Below are 19,572 nucleotides of genomic sequence, written 5' to 3' on the forward strand. Positions count from 1 at the left end.
TCACATGATGTATGGAGTTTGGCCATTTGCTGTGCCATTTATGTGTTGGCGTATTGGAGCTCAAGGCTCTCACACGCCTTGCGCACGACATAATCCCATTGGATGAGCGGTGCAGGGATATAGCGAGTGACGAGAGGGGGAGAGAAAGATAGAGCAGTCTTCACCAGCGCATGTCTCTCCGAGAACACGAACACACACACACACACACACACACACACACACACACACACACACACACACACACACACACACACACACACACACACACACACACACACACACACACACACACACACAGTGCTCGTTAATCTCCAGATGCCTTTACAGAAAACGCACGTCTGCAAGCTGTGTGGACTGCATCTTGTCTTTTGAATCACGCAGATGTGAATCTATCTTTCTGTCATCGACAAAACAAGAAGATTATGGGGTTTGTGTGCGATTTCCGAGCACGTGGGATTGGGACGCTTATTTAAAAGGCTGGCGGCTGTGTGATGGAGGAGCGCGGCGGTGCTGCATCGGAGGAACTGAGAAAGAGGTACAGAGGAGATAATCAATGAAGACACCGAGGGCTCCTGTGCGTCTGGACAAGGTCACAGTCTAGCCTGGGTGAGATTATGTCCATTCGGGGACAACAAGAACGGACTTTTTTCGCTTCCTCTCGGGGGAGGAGGTCGTCTGGAGATGTCCACAAGAGTTTCTGTGTTGGATTGCAGAAGCATTGAAAACCCCCTCCATCTGCATCTTCATGGTTTCTTTTTTGACAACCTTCAAGCGGCAAGGTTTTTTGTGTTACCCTCCTCCCTCAGCCTGGAGATAAAGTTTCTCGCTTTCTCGACAGGGTGGGTGTTTTTATCCCGCCGCCGCTTCGTTTAACTGCACCCAGTTGAACCCAGCGGAGGTGATTCAGAGGCTGCTGGGTGAGCAGAAGGTGGATTGAATTCCATCGGAGCCGCATCCCAAACAGCAGCGGCCAGCTGCGTTTCTGGACGGTCACATCTGTGGTTGTTGTCGTCGCTGTCCATGGTGCTGAACCCGAGCTCCAGGAATGGTGGAGACGCTGAGTATCGCAGTCATCGGTGCTCCCGGAGTGGGGAAAACTTCTATAATCCGCCAGTTCATCTATAACGATTTCTCGGAGGTGTACACGCCGACCAGGACCAGATATGTGTACAGACCCTCCGTCATCCTCAACGGGAACATGTATGAGCTAAAGATCCTGGACGTCCCGCCAATCTCCTCCTTTCCATCCAGCTCCAGTCAGGTACACACAGCCGCTGTCTGAGGACTTATAGGTTGAACTTTATTCAAGGCGTTGATTCATCCACCCGCACATTGCCTGCATCTCTTACATCTATACTTAATTCTGTTCACAGCCTATGGCCTTCAAAATACAATAACACTTATTATATTTATCCCTCTATCACTGGTGTCCCTAGTCTAGTTGCTATGGAGACCTGACTGACTTAAACCCTTTGTGATCTTCACTTTGACGTTTTAAACTCAAACCCCTTTCATGAAGAAGCTGCTTTTGTGTATTCATCATGAGCGTTTCAGAGATGAGTTGGCAGCAGCGTACTGGTTCTGCTGGTAGTGTTTGGGTTAAATGTGTCCCATATGGTCAGACATTATAGCAGGATTCTGCTGCAGGCATCCCCACAGCACCTGGTCCAACTCCCCGTGTAGAAAGAGAACAGACTGGCCTTTTATTCACGGTCATATGCCACACTTCATTAGTTGGAGGCACATCTGATTGCAGGATCATGTGGTGTTGCTCCAACAGTTTGTTCTCTCTAGTCTTTTTCTGGATTGAAGACATTAGGAATTATCTTAAGCTCTGGAAGTATTGCTTTTCTATAGGTTCACTTTTGTTCACAACATACAATTTGCATTTAAGAAAAGTAAGTTTAATACAATTTCCAATCAAAATGTAATGTGTGCTTTGCTCACTGAGCGTTGCATCAGTCGTGCTTTGTGCTGCACCTGTGTCCAGGAGGAACACCATGTCCTTCATTCGTACAGCCCTGCACGCAGATGGATGACAACAACATAAGTATCTTATCTTAAAGCATTATTGGACACTGTAATCGTTTCTCGTGTCCATATTGCCCTTTAAAACATACCCTCCTAAAGCACTTCCAACGTAAATGATAGGGGGGGGGGGGGGGGGATCACTGTCCTCCCTCTGCGCACATATTTATTTTAAAGTTCAGCCAAAGCGAAGATGAGCCACAGAAGTGTGCTTTGTTTTTACTAAGTGGCTATCCTCTAAAGTTACAATACGTTTAGCTGCACATGTTCCTGCACTTCAGCTCAGCATGTGGGAACTAAAGAGGGAATTAGCCATTAATAAAGCCGTTACGTCTCGAGATTGATTTGATGAAGTGACTGCTAAACCCACGTATTCGCTGAACTCATAATCCATCACTAACTTTGAGATAAGGACGTCTTCACAGCCAATGTGAGAAGGAGGAACACTTTCAGTCCATGCAAGAGTAACCCACCTGTTGTGTTGTTTCTCCCCCCTTACCTTTGTGTTCCCGGACTGCGCTTTGAACGGCCTCTTACGTTTTTATTTAACACCCTTTTAAGCTGAGACAACCTGTCCGATGACTCGTTCACATGAATAACTGTAGTGAATAGACACTGAAATTAAATAGAATTAGATTTGTGGGTGTGTACTCTGATGGATGAACACAATGAAAGTGGTGATCAGTAATTGTATGTTAAAATGCCTACTGTGGAGGATAGCAGAAGGCCAATCAAATGTAAAACACAATCTACTGTAAGAACACAACAGGAGGGTTAAGAGGGATTGAAAGAGATCTGATCCTGTCGGTATTTCTCTCCGGCCACACGTACAAAGGAGTATGGATTTGGTGTGTGTGTGCTTTGGCAATGAAACAAGGTGGCCACTCCAAGCCTCTATTCACTGGAGGTGTGCGGCGACTCCTGTCCATTTCAGCCTCTGTTCAGGCTGAGGCTGTCGAGATATAGACCTCTCCAAGGTCATCACACCTGACTGCTGCTGCCGCTCTCCCGTCTGAGTCACAAAGAACAGCTGCTGTTATCTACACAGACCGAGTGCCACTGAGAAAATGAGATCGGGCCAAAGAAACCAACCGCTTAAATGAGATCCTCCTCGAGTGTTGATGTGCTGCACGCTCTGAAAAGCCTGCTGCAAACATCTGGCTGAGTTACATGTAGCCATTCTAGCAGATTTGATGTTGTGTTGGTGAGGTTTGAAAGGTCTGCAGGGGGCTTCATTGTGTCCTGCCCACGGAGACCCTCTGTTAAGACATTCTGATTGATTTGTTTCTTACTTAAGTGGTGCTGAAACACCACCAGGGACCCAGCTGGTGGGGAGCATATAGCAGGACTGAGCAAGATGAGTCTTATGAGTTAACATGTGGGAGTGCGAGTCCCACAGTTTGAGTCATCATTCGACATCATGTTGTGGGAACATTTCATGCTCATCTCAAAGTGTGCTGCTGCGAGCAGACCCCACAACAAGTCTCAGACGGGTTTCATTTTCTGAGCAACGACCCGCTGTACTGGTCCCTTTCTGCTCCTGTCATGTCCTGCTTGCTCTGAAGCCGCTCGCTCGCTTGGTGTTCTGACGTCCCCTATTCACAGCCGGAGCAGCGATGAGACATGTCACTTTTACTCCCAGCCCAGCTCTGTATTTACCCGGTGGACAGAGCAACGTAACCTGTGTCACGGGCAACGGACGGCAGAAAGAAAGCCAAATGAAAATGTATTAGGGAGGCGTGTGGCGCAGTGTTCAGAACAGGGGGTCACAGGTTCAAACCCCACTGTATATGTCGTTGTGTCCCTGGGCAAGAGACACTTCACCCCAAACTGCTCATGGGGATTGTCCACAGTATTGAGTATGTCAGTCGCTTTGGATAAAAGCGTCGATCAAGTAACATGTAATGTCCTCGCAGCAGATTGAAGGAAAGCACAGTCCCTGGAACACTGCTGGGAATAAAAGAGCAACATGGGCGCCGGTAGGAATTTGCTGCAGTCAATTAGGAAGGTTGCACAGAGTTTAATGGACACTGTCGTAGTAAGGGTTACCAAATTAAGTTTTATAATGTCCTCTGGAACAATAACGAATAAGCTGCAGAATGGAGTGAGTCAGTACGCCTCCAGGCTTATGCAGCATGGCAGTTTCTCATCCGTTCAGATTATATTTGATAGAAGAGTAGTGATGTTCTGGCTGGCTACTTCTGACCCCGCTTTAACCACGCTGACAGCCATTTTGATCCTTTCCGATGCTTGAGACGGGCAACATTTCTATTAGCTCGCTGTCAGGCTCTCCTGCTGTAATGATCTGTTTGCTTTGCAGTACGTCTGCCTGTTGCTGATAGCATGGCGTTTAAAGAGCATCTGTCACACTGTGTCAATAGGATGCAACGACAGATGGATTTAAGCTTGACTGCGGATTCAGCAAAGATTCTTCTTGTTCTCTTATTTTGTTCTAGCCATAATGTATCTCCATGACTTCCTCCCACACACACAATGCTCCCGCTCCCGCTCCTGCTCTTTCTGGAAAATGTCTCTACATACACTTTTTGTTATATTCCATGGAATGCTCTCAACATCCCGATAGCAATACATATCTTAAGTGCTTTGACAAAAAATCCATAAAAAGATGTCATCTGTGGAAGCCGTACTGTAAAAAGCACGACCAATCATCTGAGCCGGCTAAAGTAACTGAATGGCCTACCTGCCTGTCAGCCTTCCATCGGGGCACAAACTTATCTTGTGCCCTCATTGGTCATGTGCGCGTTCGTGTGTGTTGGAGGAGGGGCTCTGTGAGGAAGTGGCAGATTTGTTCCGGCTGTGTATTTTCAAATTCTACCGCACTCGAGCTGGTTTCTCCAAAATTACCCACCTGGTCTGTGTCTGTGAAGCCTGTTGGTTCAGTTTTTTTCTAAAAGGAGTTTAAAGCTTTTGTGGTCTTTGAAAATGAAAATTAAATCAAATTAGATTGGAATAGAAACATTTCAATTAGTTCTTAACAATTGACAGCTCAATATGCAAGCTTGACTAAAGGAATAATTAAGGCCCATAATTGTATTTGCTAAAAGGTTGATCTCTGCTTTTATCAACTTGTGTAAATCTGTTTTAGTTCTGGATTTAAAATAAGATAAGTCAAACGCAGTCGCTGATTATAAACAAGTAAAATGTATTTTGTGTGACTGTGTGCTTGGAAGCAATCAGAAACAGCTCATCCGCCCCATCATCTCAAACAAAGTGCATTAATCAAACACCAATAAGATCTGAACATTTTAACGGCGGATTTGCATAGGTCACCATTGAGTAATGGGAGTTTCGTCCCCGGGAGATGTTAACATTTGAATTGCAAATCAGCTCGGGTGGCCTGTGTGTGACACGGCTTTAATTTCTCAGCACCCTTCCCCCCAAAAGGTTACACCGACCTTCCTCCTGTGCTCCTGAGTATCGGTCCATCACAACTTCTCATTACCGCCAAGCTGCCTCGCCTAATGTCAGGAGACGTTGCAGCTTTGCCTTCTGAAAACTGACCACAGCTTACGGTTGTCAGGGAAACATGTTATGTTTAACGCTCTTGAGGAACGAAGGGTGAGATGCTCTTTCTGTGTGCGGCGCGTGAAGGAGCCCGCCTGGAGGAAACAGACAGTGCCACCACACTCACATTCACGCTCCCACAGGCACTCTCAAATCCAAACAAACATGCCCACACAGGCATTTTAAATTCATTTGAGTTCAGTTCATCAGATGTGTTCTGCTGCACTCTCCTCGCCTCCAGGCAGCTCTCTTTATTTGGTCTCTTGTCTGGCTTTGGTGAAGCAGTGTTTCTGTTTTTAGCCCCTCCTCCATATTTAAAAAACAGGACTTGGATGACAAAGAGATATGAGATGAGAACACATGCAGCTATTTTTAGCTTCACAGGGATGTGAGGCTGCAACTGAAGCAAATGCGCCCGTCTCACATTCTATTGCTTAAATGATCAGAAGAGGGTGAGCTGTGATGATATGCTTTTCATGTCAGGTTTGTTTGTTTCTTTAAAGGAGTGAAATGACTTGCAATTGTATTGGACACCCAGAAATAATATAAAATACAGTCCTTCTGACAACTGATTCAACCTGGAGAGGGACGCAGATAATAATCACATGTATACCAGTTTTCACATCAACGTGTCCCATGTACTTCCTCTGTCTTCTCTTTTCCTTTTGATTGCAATGATCCCTGTGCCAAATGTTTGCGTGCTCGGCCTCATTTTCTTCTTACTGATGTGTTTCTTCCTCACACACACAGAAAACGCCCCCGTGCATTTCAAATAGACTTAAATAATTCCTCGCTGACACAGATGTGATGGCTTCATCAACATTAGATGTTAAAGCTGATCATCGTCTGTTCTCTGAGCTTCCCTTGTCAGACATGATCACTTCATCGTGTGTGTAAGACTGCCTTGACAGCCTGTAGATTTGAAAAGCAATTTAAGAGCAATTCAATTAGATGTCTCATTCCTATTTCAAATGGCTCAAGCTGTTGCAGGAGATAAACAAATAATGAAAGCACCGTATGGAAAAATGACTACCGTGCTCTTTCAACACCGCCACAAATGAGGTTTATTTTAGCAGCTTGGTGCTAATTAGAATCAGCACGTTGATTTTTTAAAGCTGCTCAAAGCAACAAACAGACATCTCTGAGGCGCAGGTGCATCTGTCAAAAAGAAACATGAAGTCAAGTAACAGAGCTTTAAGCAAACAAGATAGAAGCATATTAACTAAATAAATACAGTTTTGCATTGGTCATACTGTACATGTTTTTATGGGAATATCTTTTTCGGAAAACAAAAGTTCTGTGCTAAAAATGTCATAGATACAAATAAAACGTGAATAGTCTTTTAACCAACCGACTTAGAATTAATAATTGCTGGTAATATACCTGCTTAAAAGTTAAAGGAAGGTTACCCATTCACTTCAGTCTTTATGCTAAGCTAAGCTAACCAGCTGATGGCTCCACTTTCATATTGAGTGTACATTAAGCAAACAAGGTTACTTGTTTACAAATGTTCTGCTGTTGGGCAAATGTTGTTTTTATATGGAGAGAGCCAGACTAGCTTTTCCCCGTGTTTTAACTAAACTCAAATAAGGTGAAGGCTAACTGGCTGCTGGTTCCAGATACATCATTACTGAATATCTCTCATCAAACCCTGTTAAACAAAGTGAATATGTGTATTTCCCAATATGGTCAAACTTCTCCTTTCAGAGGAATGATGTCACTATCATGTCTCTCTTTATAAATACAGAGGCAGACTAGTATCCTGTTTGCATGTATACATTAAGTTGAAGGGAACATAACATGATTACTACTGTGGGCAATCCCCACAGGAGCAATTTGCGGTGAAGTGCCTTGCCCAGGGACACAACGACATGTTGACTGCAGTGGGGTTTGAACCTGTGCCCCCCTGATCCGAACACCAACGCACAACCCACTGCACCACACGCATGTGCATGCACACCATAGGTGATGTTGAGCCCGTCTGCTCACCCCTTTATCGACTGCTGCTTTTTCTTCTGATCGACGTTTTCTCAGAGCTGTGTTTGTTTTCTCACGGCAGATCCTTTCTTCCCACCCCCAGACGTTCCCGTTATTTCCCTCCCCTCTTTTAAATGCTTATGAATGTATTACATGCTGTTAGAGGAGGTGACAGTAATGGTGGGGTGCAGACAGTCCTGAGAAACACGAACAGGAGAATGGGTCCCTGTGTTTTCATTGACGCAACTTTCCTCCCGTCAGGTTCCATTGTCCACTTGTCCCATGTGCTTTGTTTACTCATCACCATCCGACCAATGCTGCCGTGCCGTGTGCACTGCATCACAAAGCTCAGCAACCAACGACACGAGTTAAACAGTAGTATGGGTTCGTTTTTATTTTCCTGACAGAAGGCTCCATGTTAGCTTCTCTTTTACAAGCTGTAAAGCCATTGTCCTTGTGTAACTGGGACATGGCGCAGTGCTTACTGTCACATTGTTTTATGACTTTAGGCTGTGGGACTCCACAGAGCCATGCATCTACAACTGAATTACCCTCTGCTCTTTTCTGACAAAGGTTAACCAGCAGATGCAGACAAACAATGACTTACAGGCCAAAGTGCAGAATAATTACAGAAACACATCCTATGTGCTAGTCGGCTTCACTCTCTGGTATTGTTTTGTATTAGTCTGTACATGCTGTTAGATCAACCTGATCTCACCAGAATGCGTGACTCCACCACGACTCCTTAACACCACAATGCGTGGTAGAGTCACGAACTTTGTTACATTTGCGTGTCGGCACCACGCAAACAACCCCAATGTAAAGTGAATGAGGCTCCTTTGTCGTGGTGCACACACGCATTTCTACAACGTGCATTGTGTGTAATGCAACTGTTATTTTTATTAAATTAGTTAGTTTTTAAGGAAGGCCAGAGCTTCAGCTGTGTCAACTAGATTGTTCCCTTCAGTTAACGTCATTTAAAAGATAATGATCATGTCCCCTGTATTGTATTACGAGCGTCCATTCCCATTGGATAACGGAGAATTTTACACCCGGAAGTAAGTAGCCTATTCTCCTTACTGTCGATTGATTTTACAGTGATATCTGCACTACTCATCGACTAAAAAACACCAAATTGTCCTTGTTAATTACACAACATTGATTGGTTTGAATTGTGTACAATGCTTTTGTATTTTCCCCCTTCGATTCGGAGAAACAAATATATTTTCGGAGTTTTTAGACGGCAGAAGACACTACACTACCCAGAATCCTCAGCTATCGTTTGGGACTACACCATGTGCTTAGCTTGACAAACCCCGTGATCAGTCCTCAACCTCTGTGATTGGATGCGCGACGTTTACACAGAGCGTCAAAAAGGACTTTGAAATGGAATGAAACCCATCTACGGCACACTATTCAAAACAGGAATCGAACGTGTCCTACCCCCCTCCCCCCCTTAGGTCACAGGCTCCTCCAACAGTGCTACGCAATAAAACAGATGCACAGAAGAAATAGTGAAATAGTGCAATAAGAGTCTATATACAAGTGATTGGAATATGATATATTAGATAAATAATTTCTAAGTAGCAGCCAGATGAATGTTATTTCTAAGTTCAGGTGTTTAATAGTCTTCTGGCCTGTGGGGTGAAGCTGTCTCTGTGTCTGGTGGTTTTAGTCCGAATGCTGTGGTACCGCCTGCCAGACTGCAGCAGACAGAACCGTTTGTGGCTGGGGTGATGGGGGTCTTTTATAATCCTGAGGGCTTTCTTTAAGGTTAACCTGGTATTTTTAATCCACTACATTTATTTGAGTTACTTTACAGATTTGGATTAATGATGTGAAATATAAACAACCCTTAAATCAGACTTTAGTTACACCTGAATGAAATTCAGTGAAGGTGATTGTCAAGTGCCAACAATCAGGCGAGATATTTGATAGTTGGTTGCTTGAGAAGACTAAATATTTATCTGCAGATCCGTTTAAAGCATATTCATTACTCGTTATTCTCTAATAGTTCATTAAAGACTGTATATAATTGCTATTTTGCACATCCCTTTCAAGATTTCAAGATTTTCTAAGGTTTATTGACATATCATATACACAACAGTGTAGTTATGCAATGAATGAACAACTTGGGTCACAGGTTCATCAACAGTGCATTACAAGACATCTATCAATGTGTGTATACTTCCACCATTACACTGTCGTATTCTGCACATTTCTTTAAATAAAGCCTTATTAGTTAGCACATCCTCCTATCAGGCACTAAACTGTTTTACTCTAGATATCATTTGAGTATCTTCTTGATATTTTCTATTCTATATTTATATAATTGACCTTCTACTTTCCCACTATTTTGTATGTACTCTTAATATTTGAATGTTTTCATAAAATATAACACATTCAAAAGTGCGTTACAAAAATGAAAGACATTAAGAAAAAGGCATTTTAAACAGTCATTAAAAAGCAACACAATCTTCCTGCATTGCAATTACTCTAAACGTGCAATAACGTGCTTTAACCAGTAGGTGGTTTGGGTTAAAAGGCTGTCAAGTTTACAGTGTTAACAAAATAAAATATACTGCTGTTTCCGGTTTAGTTTACGACGAATATTATTTTGTTATTGTTTTGATATTTGTAACACAAAAGCGATGGAAAAAACCCATAGCAACCAAAAAAAGATGGTCTTAACATGACCCAGTCGTCTAGTAGTTAATAAAAAACAATAATATCAAAACAAAATATTACTACTAACTTTATTGTGAAATTAAAACAGAACGGTAAAAGAATAGTTTCCGGTCTATTCTGATGCCCGATCTCTGTAGATAAATAAAGAACTAAGACAGATGTGTAATATTTAATGCAGCCAAACCATTTATTACAATGCATTCATGTGATGACTATCAAAGAGTAAAGCAAGCACTTCTGAATAAAGTATGATTTTCTCTTTTACGAAACGTTTTTTTTTCATATGGAATGCAGTTGGAGGTCAACCAATCAAAGAACTTGAGGACTGATCACGGGGTTCATGGTGTAGTCCCAAACGATAGCTGAGGATTCTGGGTAGTGTAGTGTCTTCTGCCGTCCAAAAACTCCGAAAAAATATTTGTTTCTCCGAATCGAAGGGGGAAAATACAAAAGCATTGCACACAATTCAAACCAATCAATGTTGTGTAATTAACAAGGACAATTTGGTGTTTTTTAGTCGATGAGTAGTGCAGATATCACTGTAAAATCAATCGACAGTAAGGAGAATAGGCTACTTACTTCCGGGTGTAAAATTCTCCGTTATCCAATGGGAATGGACGCTCGTAATACAAGACATGATCATTATCTTTTAAATAACGTTAACTAAAGGGAACAATCTAGTTGACACAGCTGAAGCTCTGGCCTTCCTTAAAAACAAACTAATTTAATAAAATTAACAGTTGCATTACACACAATGCACGTTGTAGAAATGCGTGTGTGCACCACGACAAAGGAGCCTCATTCACTTTACATTGGGGTTGTTTGCGTGGTGCCGACACGCAAATGTAACAAAGTTCGTGACTCCACCACGCATTGTGGTGTTAAGGAGTCGTGGTGGAGTCACGCATTCTGGTGAGATCAGGTTGTGTTAGATCTATGAGGCTATAGCGACCGCATTGCTTTGAGATAGGGCAACATTAGCATGATAACATAATCTTGGCGTATCAAACAATATACTAATAAATGTGTTTAACATGCAATATTTACTTTGTTCACCATCATAGTTTAGTGTGTTGCATGCTAACATTTGCTAATGAGAGAGTAAAGTTGAGCTTAATGGGTTAATTTTGGACAAAAGTGGGTTTTTGATTGATGGTGACGGTAAATTAAAATCCAGTGCGATCTATACAATACTTGAATGATATTTCACTCGAAACTATAAATGTCTAACTCATTGTGACATGGAAAGAAAAAGCCAGGGATTTACCGATCTCAGTCAAAGGGCCCCGTGGATATCTGTACACAATATCATCCATATGTGGCGGTGTGGTGCTCGTATAAAATGCTTGGTTTGCTGACAACGCCAACGCCAGGAAATTACTAAAACTAAAGTTTATCCAATTTAATAAAAGGCAATCAGGTTCTTTTGAACACCACAGGCAGAGACAGTGTAAAGGATATTACGGTTATTTTATTTATACATAATTACATTTCTAATTATAAACAATATCATTTTCTAAAAGTTCTCCAGGGAGGAGGGAGAAGGACATTGGCGGGGCTTACCAAGGCGGCAATTAACACAACGGGGAGGGAGCAGATTTGTCACCTCCACTTAAATAGCAGGTGCGCTGGCATGGTGCCAAGCAGCGTCACAGAGGGAGAAGACATCCGGTCACATCTACCCCCCACTTTTGCATCGTCGACCCGACGGTGAATATAAGAAGGCTAATGCTAGCACCAAGGCCTGAAAACGGCAGACTGGGAATTAGACACAGGCAGGGGCGGCGCCAGGGGGGAGCCAGGATTGCCAAAGCACCCCCGAAGCACCCCCAAGAAATATGTTTTTTTTTTTTTTTAGAAAATTATTATTATTTTTATTAAATTAGAAAAATTATTGATTACATCAATGCAAATGTGAAACAAACACATTTTTGACCAAAAACATAAAGCCAACACAGGTGATATGATTAGGCCAATGGCCAGCACCCATTCGATTTTTGACCTATACCATAGGCTAAATTACTTTGACACTTGAGTGATTTCCTGTTAGCTAGAGCGCCAAATTATTTGCTAACAGCAAAGTGAAAAATGGATCGTTTTTTAGTCCTTAAACGTCCACGTGTGGACACTCAATTAAAACCACCTGAAAGCGAGAGGGATTCTGCACATAATAGCATAGCCTAGTGAATACAAGTAGCTTATTTCTGGGCCTCTGTGTTTCATTCAAGCTCTGCTCTGTGTGTGTGGCACGAGCCATTTTGTGTGCGTGCGCGAGCGAGCGCACCGGTGGGTATCTACCTTTTATATATACAGTCTATGGTATCTACTGGAGATCGTTGTGGTTAGCATCTGGTGCTAGCTAGCCAAGCTAACGGATATAAGGAGCTTTTTCAACAACAAGGTGGAGGGAGAACTATCTCCTGTCAGATTGAGAGTCAGATAACCTCAGCTCAGGTGAAGTAAAGGACTCTCAGTATTTAGATAGTTAACTTTAGTGAGTGATTTGCAAAATATCTATAAAGAAATGGAAAATCTGTTTACAGTTCTGTTTCATATGGGTGGTGTTGAGAGATGTATCCATAGATCTCTTAATGTTGCTCTCAAAGTGCACCAGATTGATGCTTTTAACTTCAATATTTTAAAAAAATCGTCCCGGGGAAGCATGAGGACCCCACTAGAGGAGGTGAGGTCCCTCCTAGAGGAGGTGAGGTCCACCCCCCACTTGTAAAAATAGCACTTTACCCCTGCTTACACCTATATGCCGTGAGCTGATTACCGAGCCTTCATTGTAACAGTCGCGGGTGCACTGTGTGTGTGTGTGGGGAGTGTTGCAGTAGAAAATTCAACTGTAGCGCTGGTGCATTAATGGGAAACCCTTAATGTTTGAGCACCCTCTATGAAACGTCAAGCTACCCCACAGCACCCCTTAGAGAAAATCTTTGGCGCCGCCACTGGACACAGGGGCTCGAAGTGGACTCGCTGCATTTTCCTGAGGACCAGTAGACCGAGGAAGATGGACATTTGAGTGGTGGCCAGCCGTAGGGCGAACGGTTCGACGCTGAAAGACCTGGGAGGAAGCAACCTGCAGAGTGAGGCGCTTCCTGAACAGGCCTGGCCTGCAAAGGGGTTCCTTCACCAGATGGAGCCTTCACAACCTGGTAGACCACAGAGCTCCAGAGATCCTGGATTTGATGTCGCCCTCTAACCCCAACCCCATGGTCCCTCAGATACACCATTTGCCCAACTGGGCGCCACGGAGCAACGGTGGGCGGCCCAGCTCCGGTCTCACATACAATAGTTGTTGAGAGATTTCAGACCAAAGGGATGGCGGACTAAACTCAAACATGGTTAAAAATGATCTATCTCATACTATATGATTGTTTGTGCAATGATGTTGTCCCCTCTGTGTGTGTCCTGTAGGAGTGGCTGGATTTGCGCTGCAGAGGTGTTCGCAATGCCAACGCCTACATCCTGGTGTACGACATCTGCTGCGTGGAGAGCTTTGAATACGTCAAGATGATCAGACAGCAGATAGTGGAGTACAGGTATGACGACAACCCGCTCTCAGCTGGATGATTGTTTCTGAACATTCAGCAGAGTGACATACAGCTTGTTTACCCTCAGCGTTGATTTCTTATCACATCACCATTTCATCCATCTGGTGACAGCTTGCCATTTCACAGACCTTCCACAAAGCAGTACAATTACACGTCTGTGACAGCGTGACAGTGAAAGTCTGCGCATGGTGCTATATTTTGATTTAGCAGTCCCCACTGCATCCTGACAGCTTAGTAATTACATTTAATGCTTTCATTTCTGCACGAGAGCAGGCGGACATTTCAGTAGTGATTTTGAAGATACATTTGTGGGTATATTTTTCCTTTTGTTAGACAGAGCACAGCTACAAGAAAACAGGAAGTATAAGAACAAGAGGGAGATGTAATACATGTCTCCTGGCAGGCTTTGAACACACGCAAGAGGCAGAAAGAACCTTATACTTGTGGGGGGAAAATACCAATGAGGCATCACCTGCGCTAACATCCTCGCTGTTGGCATTCCTGCATATATTTACATATTGAAAGAGTACAATGAGTGGCCTCATTTGTGCTGCTATGTATGTACACGGCCAAACTGCCAGTGCACAGATCATCCCCACCTACCTGCGGCTGCAAATGTGTTGCCATGAATGTCCGTAGCCTGTGACAGAAAACCATTATCACCAGCAACTAGAGGGAAGGAAGGAAGGGTGAATGGAAAACAGGAGAACTGTATAATCTATAAGCTCTGAGACCAGACTGCAGACGGGAAGGACAAAGCAGAGATGGGACAGATACTGAAATATTGAATAATGGAGGCTGTTGCAGCACGAGTGGGGAGGAGGGGTGTACTATAAATGTCAACTATAGAAAATATAATCTTAAAATGTTCAGCACAATTCTGTTGACATAATCAGTTGAAACCAGAATGAACTTGTTTTTCTATTTTCTTTGGCATTTTAGTATGAAGCCCACCTCAGGGAAGATGACGCACAGACTCACACATACATCACAACCGGCTTTAATACACACGCTCAAGCATGCGAGGAGATATGTTTGAGTCTGTTTCGAGAGCACAACCTTTGAAAAAAGGGAAATTGCGATAATAACTGCAATGTGTTTTCTCAACCCTACATCTTTGAGAACTTCGCCTCAGATGGCTTGAAAACGATACTGTACATTTATCTCTGCTTTTTCTTTCCGCCAAGCTATCTGTCCATCTGTGAAGCCAGACGTGCAAATATGCACATGCATGCAAGTACTTGTCAGATGCACGATGTATCAAAAAGAAAACATTATTCCGCATAACTGAAAGCAGCAGCTTTAACAATATATACCATATTTGACATTGAGCTGAACGGGTTAACAGATGTCTTGCTCTTACACTCCTCACTGCTGCCTTGAGTTTAACAATGTGCCTTTAATAGTGCATTCAACTTGAGGTAGAATAGTTGTTATCTTTCAAGGAAAAACCTCTTTAAAGCTCCCTGCTCTCCTGCCTTTGGCCCCAACCAAACAGAAAGCAGAGGTAAAAATGTATCTCATTGTAATAAATCCGATTAACATAATGAGCCTTCTTTCCTTCACGGTATTTGCTCTAAAATCCTTTTTGTACTTTGCTGTAGTCAACGTTCTCTCATTTAAAGTAGAGCTTCAGATTGGATTTCCAAACTCCCACTAATCCGTGTTATTAGAAATGGATGGACTTCTCCTAGATGTTTAATCTTTTTAACACTAACAAGCATTATACTGTAAATCCCAAGTCCCTTATTTATTCCCACCTCTGGCTTTCTATACATGTTAACCCTGCATGATGCTGTGCACCAGTTGCAGCAGAGAGTGGTGGGAGGCCCCCTGAGCCTTGGAGCACTAATCCTCCAGTCCTCCCCCGCACACCTCCGAAGGAAGGGAAAAACACAGGCATTTTGCGCACTCCAAGCCACCGACAAAAACACACGAATATTGGTGCTTTTTTAAATTAACCTTTTTCTTTTCTGGTCTCACTTGCCCCCGCAGGGAAGGCAGCAGCAGTGAGGTGCCAATCCTGGTGGTGGGCACCAAGAGAGATCTGCAGCGGCAGCGCTTCATGCCTCGCAGGGCGGTGTCAGTCCTGGTGAAAAAGACCTGGAAGTGTGGCTATGTGGAGTGCTCAGCCAAGTTTAACTGGCACGTCGTCCTGCTCTTCAAAGAGCTGCTGGGCATCGCTGTGTCACGCGGCATGCGCGGGAACCACACCGCCATCCGCCTGCAGGGGGCGCTGCAGAGGAACCGCTGCAGCATCATGTGACCCCGAGAGCTCCCTCCAGCCCTCTCACCTCAGGAGTGGAGGGGCAGTGGAGAAAGACAACTGGACTTTTTATATAAATGGCTGGACAAATACCCTGTGGCCTCCTGCTTTACTGAGCTGATTTTTCACAATGAGGTTTATCTTGCACTGTAAAAGACACCCACATTTCACACAGTCATCCAACCACTTCCTAGTCAGATTCTGCCAAATGTGTAAATGCAAGGAAGGAAGTAGGATAGAAAGCAAGTGAAAACCAATATGAACAGCAAAGCACAGTTCTTTTTTCTTCCATCAACTCGACGGTAACTAATTTGAGGCTCCCCAAATGACACAGCGACAGGTCTTTAGAGGGTTGTGTCGTGTAGGGCCTGACAGGGTGAGGCTAACATTGTGAGACTTTAAACAAGTGGCAGCAATATAGAGTCTTCCTTCATTCAGAAAGGTCATATCTAACAGATTTTGATTTGATTGAGGGTTTATGTTCAACGAGATATAATAAAACAGAGCTCAAATAAATAAGCTTCACTTCCAGGGGGAGAATTTCGATATGTGTAGATATGGTTTTTAATTTTAGATTCTGAGAAGTTGCCTGCATTCTTTTTTCCCTATGACTTCCCTGTATTAGACTTGGCCGACAGAGAAAGCTTTTTGTTCCGACGAAAGGGGTTTTAAGGTTGTCTTGCTGCAGAAAATGCTGCAGTCCCTATCACGATGTGGGCTTTAATATGCTCCCTCCCCTTGCTCAGTGTCTGTTTCTGAAGAATACATTCAATCCAGGGAACTGCAGGAGGCTGCAGAGCCTGAAACAAGAACCTGTACACACATTGTAGATGCATAAATGTGTGTGTGTGTGTGTGTGTGTGTGTGTGTGTGTGTGTGTGTGTGTGTGTGTGTGTGTGTGTGTGTGTGTGTGTGTGTGTGTGTGTGTGTGTGTGTGTGTGTGTGTGTGTGTGTGTGTGAGTATGCATGTGAAGGGGAGACAGAGAGGCACGTTTGATAGCTGACATTCAGGCAAGCAAAGGACAGGCACGGCAAGACTAACGACTGATGTGGAATCTGGATTAGGGAGGAGCAATAAAATCTCACATGTCCTGACTGACTATATGTATTCCCACATTATACTAAAAATGCCTCACGTATAGTAGACGTAATCCTCTCACTCCGATATCCTGCAGATATAAGGAAGCAGAGTTTAGTGACTTTCATAAAACACCCCATGAGTGTAACACAGACACGCAGGGAACCTTGAACAAGCTTTCATATCAGTATTTCAATAGTATCCAATTGGTAATGTTGTGAGATGAACAGTTGCTTCTTCATCTGATTAGACCTAGTTAGGCAGTGGCATGGCTGCACTGAAAGTAAGCATACCTATTGTATATAAGTGATTCATGGAGTAATTGACTTGCATGCTTTTGTTGGTAGAGCCAACGGGTCGGGGTTCGGTTGCACTGATGTGAAAATGTAATATTGTGATTAATTTTTGTAATACATGGTTTTCTGACACTGTAATGAGCAGCTGAGCGGAGTGAATGTCGTTGTTTTTAATGGCATGCGAGAGCACCAGCTCATGATTCTCTCAAACATGTAGTGCACCCTTCATCAGGGCAGGTGGCTGTGTTAGTGTTTTGTTTATTTTTTTCTAGTAAAAAAAGAAATATGTAGCAGCAACTGTGTGTAGCATGAGTTCTCATCAGTTTGTCTGTGTGCGCGTTTCCTAATAAAAAGGGCTACCGTTTTTTTATCAGAAACGTTAATTATATTTATTTTTATTGTGTAATAAGTACTGTGAGTATTTGTTTTTACATAATGAAACATTAAATGCTTTTGAGAACAGCAACCTCACTCTGGTTACTTTTCAATCTTGTTCTAAACTTACACCACATTAAGATCATTTGACAACATTGCCACCGTGTGGTAACGCGTTGTTATCGGGAGCCAAATCAAAGAACAACGGATCAGGCATCACACACTGAACCCACTATTTACTTTGAGTTTAAAATGTATTCTTAAATGTACTCAACAACACTTGATGATCATCTGGTGAACTCCCCATTGCTGATATACTTTCATTTAAGGTGGTTAGGTTAGTTGTGAAATGATCTCGGCACTGATAGTTCTTTAAATCTACTCCGCCTTTCTTCTGTGGGTAACCTGGCTACATTAACCTCATTGAATACTGGGGAAATCATTTGGTGTGTACCATTATCAATTCCTGACCTCCTATTTCTGCAGGCATGCATCATTTGAATTTACCCTGTCGCAAACAAATGAAGAAAATGGTGATAATATACATTTACACTCTTCTAGTGTTAATGCTTACTACTAAAAGTATATAAACAGTAAGTGGTCCAGTGGCATTTGGTGCCCCAGAGGATCTGTCACTTTTCTGCTTTGTCTGTTTGATAATCAGACCTGGTTGGTAATCGAGAAACGTATGCCAATGATCATGTAAGGTTTAAAGAAACTCAGTACATTTACTCATTGTACAGTATTTTACCCGAGTGCTTCCATTTCCTGCTACTTTATATTCATACTCACCACATTTATAGGAAAATATTGTACTTTTTACAACACAGAATGTATTTGATTACTTAAGTTATTTTACAATTAGAATGACACGAAACCAATGTTATTTTCAATACCTCCGAGCAAACAATAGACTCACTAACAATTAATGTGCTAACTTTCCAATATTAGGGGAAATTATAAATAGTTAAATTGTTTTTTTTTGTCATCCAGTGACTCTAAATTCACACAATGTTATTTCTAAAATGGAAAAATAAGACATAGTGGGTTATAGTGCTTTTTCCAAGTTATATTTAAAAAACATTTCAATGATAATTAGACAGTCAAATTGACTGTCTAATTATCATTGAAATGTTTTTTATTGTATTGGAAAAGTTTGGGATTTGGAAGCTTCTTTATTTTACACGAACTATATTCATGTAAAATAAAATAAATCCCTTAAATCCAATAAAAAGAGGTGTGTCGTATTTATCCAGAGCAGTATACATATGTTGTCAATGGCTCACATGACACGGAAGCTTTAAAAAATAACGTGACTCCAAATTCCGACTATCGATTTTAGGTTTCCGTACATTTAATGATAAGATGAACTTTTTACATAGACCTGTGTGAATTGATGCCAAAAGCTTATCACTACACTTATGTGTGTTATCAATAATCTTCAATTATGTCTATTCTACGTCTACTCACCTGACAAGTGAAATCAGCAGCCAAACCGCATGTCAAATGTTTAGGAATGTTAAGATAACAACATCACGTGGTGCAAGTCAGTATCGTAGACTTGAATCGATAGAGCGGCAATTTCCATTTAAACTTTGTTAATAGTAACAGAAGCCGCTCCCTCCTAACAGGACAGCCTTAATCTGTTTGGCACTGTCATCATGGAAAAAACATTGTTGATTTGGTCAAAGTATTATCTAATTATTGAATGGCCATGTAAGGAACTCCCTTTCTACTCTGTCCAGCTCTATGCTCTGGATACTCTGCAGTCTGCATCAGCAA

The 19,572-nt window shown here is 42.6% G+C and overlaps 1 protein-coding gene across 1 annotated transcript; it reads left to right on the forward strand.

Annotated features, from left to right (window-relative positions):
* Nucleotides 1-283: 283 nt before the first annotated feature.
* rasl10a (RAS-like, family 10, member A) lies at nucleotides 284-17,868 on the forward strand. Its single transcript, XM_034091685.2, has 3 exons — nucleotides 284-1,261; nucleotides 13,639-13,763; nucleotides 15,771-17,868. Exons 1-3 carry the CDS (start codon nucleotides 1,046-1,048, stop codon nucleotides 16,039-16,041), a joined length of 612 nt encoding a protein of 203 aa, XP_033947576.1. The 5' UTR covers nucleotides 284-1,045; the 3' UTR covers nucleotides 16,042-17,868.
* The last annotated feature ends 1,704 nt before the right edge of the window (nucleotides 17,869-19,572 follow it).

The sequence above is a fragment of the Pseudochaenichthys georgianus genome, chromosome 9 (genome assembly GCF_902827115.2).
Source record: "Pseudochaenichthys georgianus chromosome 9, fPseGeo1.2, whole genome shotgun sequence".
Classification (NCBI taxonomy): domain Eukaryota; kingdom Metazoa; phylum Chordata; class Actinopteri; order Perciformes; family Channichthyidae; genus Pseudochaenichthys; species Pseudochaenichthys georgianus.